Below are 3,446 nucleotides of genomic sequence, written 5' to 3' on the forward strand. Positions count from 1 at the left end.
AGAGAGAGAGAGAGAGAGAGAGAGAGAGAGAGAGAGAGAGAGAGAGAGAGTGTGTGTGTGTGTGTGTGTGTGTGTGTGTGATGGGGGTAAAGAGGGATGGAGAAGGGAGGGAGTGGGCGGATGGATGTTGATGTGGGAGGTGTGGATGCTGATTTGGGAGGTGGGCTGTGTTGAGGTTGCTTCGTGTCGCTTCGTGTCGCTCACCCTCGCCTTGCTCACCACCACGTCCATTGTGATGATGGTGATGGTGACGGTGTCTGTGTCGTCAGTGTCTTGACGGTGTGGCGGCCGGAGAACACGAGGGACCAATCGCCGTCGTCACAAACAGAGAGGTGCGGTCTGATGATGGTGATGGTGATGATGATGGTGATGGTGGTGCTGCTCCGCCCTTTGTTGCTGCTGTTGCGCGTGTTTGTTGGTGTCTGTATTGAACCACCCACGACTACCTAACCACTGCTCACCAACCACCAACCAACCAACCAACAACTGCTCACCACTGTGCAGGGTGCGATGTCGCCGCGTCTAACAGAGGACCAGCACGTGCGCCGCCTGTCCAAGCTGTTCCCCGAGCTGTCCTCGGATGCCATGCTGCACACCCTGCGCTCAACCGACAACGATGTCCAGCGCACCGTCAAGCTCCTCTCCGAGCAGGACAGCAGGGTAAGGCGGCGTCGCTTTACGTGCATTATCTGCATTGTGTGCATGTTTTTGTGTGTGCGCGCGCGTGTGTGTTTCTGCTTTGTGATTTCCCTTCCTGTTCACACTCACTTCCATTCACCACCACCTCTTCGCACCACCACCACCACCACCACCACCACCACCACCACCACCACCACCACCACCACCACCAGCCGATCACGGTTGTGCGCCCTGCTCCCCAGCGCGCTGCGTCCATCTCCGACGAACTCGCCCGCCCGTCCCCGCGCACACACGCGGCAGACGCCCGCAAGCGCCCAACATCAGACTACAGCGGGGTGCGTGAGCTGTAAGCATTTGTTGAGTGTATGTGCGTGCGCGTTTGTGTGAGCTGTACTCGAATGTAGTACACTTTTCTCCCACACGCATGGCTGCTCCAAGTCTCATCACCTTCTCTGTATACCCCGCACCCTCCTCCCCAACAGCTCCGCCGCCACAGCCTGCGTCGCGCCTCGCTGATGCTTCGGGAAACAGCGAAAGAAATTTTGCTGCACAACCGCTGGCAGGACCGACCGGACGTTAAGTCCGCTGGGCTCCTCCAGTCGCTGCCAAAACAGGAAATCAAACGACAGGAGGTACGCAAGTAGTTGTGCGTAGATGTGTGTGTGTGTGTTGTGTGTTGTGTGTGTGGATGTGTGTGGATGTGTGTGTGTTATGTGTGTGTGTGTGTTGTGAGTTACGTTTGCATTGTGTTGCATTGTGTATATTGCGTCTGTGATGTGCGTGGTTTGTATCTCGTTTGCCAGCTCCTCTGTGCTCACGCCACCGCTGCCCATGCGCTGTGTTGCATCTCGCCTGCTCCGACGCCCAGGCCATCTGGGAGATTGCCGTTTCTGAAGAAGCGTATCTGAAGGACGTGCACACACTGCAAGAGCTCGTGCTCAAGCCAATGCAGGTCAGCCTCTGTCTTGCATGGCGCGGTGGGATGGAGAGGAGGGGCTGTTGCAGTCTGCGAGCGGGTTGGAAGCAAGTCAATAAAAGCGAAAGAGAGAGGGGGGGGATTGTGTGCTCTCGGTGCTGAACATCAACCATTACACTCCCTTGACATCATCGCCACCTTGCATCGCAACACATCATCATCATCATCATCATCATCATCATCATCATCATCATCATCATCATCATCATCATCATCATCATCATCATCATCATCACCTTGCATCAATACCAGGAGCTGTTTCGTCGATCACGGAAACCGCAGCGCGACCCGACAACCTCCAACCTCAACTTGCGCGTACGTGTGTGTGCGTGCGTGCGCGTATGGCAGTTTGTTTTTGGTTCATATTCATGGTGTTGCTGCAATTGGCACCAAGATACGCTCACACATACATATCTACGCACACACACACGCACGCACACACACACACACATACACATGGTTGCACTGCTGCACAGTCGACGTCTGCGATGCTGCGGACGGTGGAGAAACTGCACAGTCAGGGGAGCGCGTTCCTGTCGCAACTTCGCATGAAGCAGGCAACCATGATGCAGGTGTGTGTCCGTGTTCGTGTGTACATACAGGTGTGCAGGTGTGTGTGGCTGTAACACACAAGAACGTGCAAACACACACACACACAAACACACACAAGAACGTGCACACGCCCAAAAACATGCTCACACACACACACACACTCTCTCTCTCTCTCACTCTCATGCACGACACTTAACCACCGCCACTGCTGTCATCATTATAACTTCACCAATGACTTCAGGTGGACAGCATCTCCGATGTGATTCTGGACAACATTGCCGACACGCTGCGGGTGTTTGCCGGCTACTGCAGCGTGTGCTTTCGTCTCCAGCGCGTCAACGAGATGAACCACAAGGAGCTCAAGGCCCTCTTCGAACAGGCTGCGAAGCACCCCATGGTGCGTGCGCGCGCGTGTTTGTGCATGTGTGCATGTGTGCATGTGTACGTGCGTGCGCGAATCTTCAGGTCAAACACAAATTTGCTCACCATCTTACTTGCTGTTCGTCACTGTGTGCCTTTGCTTTTCATCACCAACGTCCACAACTTTTGCCTGCAGGCACGCTGTCTTCCGATTGACGCCTTCATTCTCGCGCCCATCCAGCGCCTGGCCCGCTACCCACTCCTCGGTACGACACATGCGTGGAGCACAGTTGTGGTGCGATGTGTTGCGTGCGTTCGTGTGTATGCGTGTTTGCGTTCCTGTCGTGTGCCGGTGCACAAGCCACAACGACAACATCACACATGCGACACGACATTGTTCGTTCACACCCTGCGCAACACACACACACACACACACATACCCACACACACACACACGCACACATACACACACGCACATACATAAACACACACACACACATACACACAACCGCATGCACGCGCAACCACGTGCACACAACGTACCACCACGACCACCAGTGCAAGCGGTGCTGGCGCACACACCGGCAGACCACCCCGAGCATGGGCAGCTTGAGGAAGCGCACCAGCAGTTGACGGAGTGCGTGCAGGCATGCAACGCGCGGCTTCGCAGTCTGGAGGACTTTGCGCTGTTGGAGAAGCTCGACCAGCAGATGGACTACAACCGCTTGCAGCACCACACCACGCTTGTGCAGCGGTGAGCAAAGAGGCCGGGGTGGGATTGGGCTGGTGTGTGTGTGTGGGGGGGGGGAGGGTGTGTGTGTGTGTGTGTGTGTGTGGTGTGTGTGTGTGTGTGTGTGTGTGTGTGTGTGTGTGTGTGTGTGTGTGTGTGTGTGTGTGTGTGTGTGTGTGCGTGTGTTTG

The 3,446-nt window shown here is 55.6% G+C and overlaps 1 protein-coding gene across 1 annotated transcript in view; it reads left to right on the forward strand.

Moving 5' to 3' along the window:
• Window positions 1-3,446, forward strand: part of PTSG_06171 (uncharacterized protein) — a gene marked incomplete at its 3' end in the record, with an annotated part of 8,026 nt that overhangs the window by 2,421 nt on the left and 2,159 nt on the right. The window contains exons 4-12 of the mRNA XM_004993006.1: window positions 530-660; window positions 852-974; window positions 1,122-1,271; window positions 1,508-1,591; window positions 1,868-1,930; window positions 2,092-2,187; window positions 2,409-2,564; window positions 2,724-2,793; window positions 3,086-3,281. Of these exons, the coding sequence (XP_004993063.1) occupies window positions 530-660; window positions 852-974; window positions 1,122-1,271; window positions 1,508-1,591; window positions 1,868-1,930; window positions 2,092-2,187; window positions 2,409-2,564; window positions 2,724-2,793; window positions 3,086-3,281 (1,069 nt within the window). The remainder of the gene's footprint in view (window positions 1-529; window positions 661-851; window positions 975-1,121; window positions 1,272-1,507; window positions 1,592-1,867; window positions 1,931-2,091; window positions 2,188-2,408; window positions 2,565-2,723; window positions 2,794-3,085; window positions 3,282-3,446) is intronic.

Source organism: Salpingoeca rosetta (assembly GCF_000188695.1).
Source record: "Salpingoeca rosetta unplaced genomic scaffold supercont1.14, whole genome shotgun sequence".
In the NCBI taxonomy this organism is placed as follows: domain Eukaryota; class Choanoflagellata; order Craspedida; family Salpingoecidae; genus Salpingoeca; species Salpingoeca rosetta.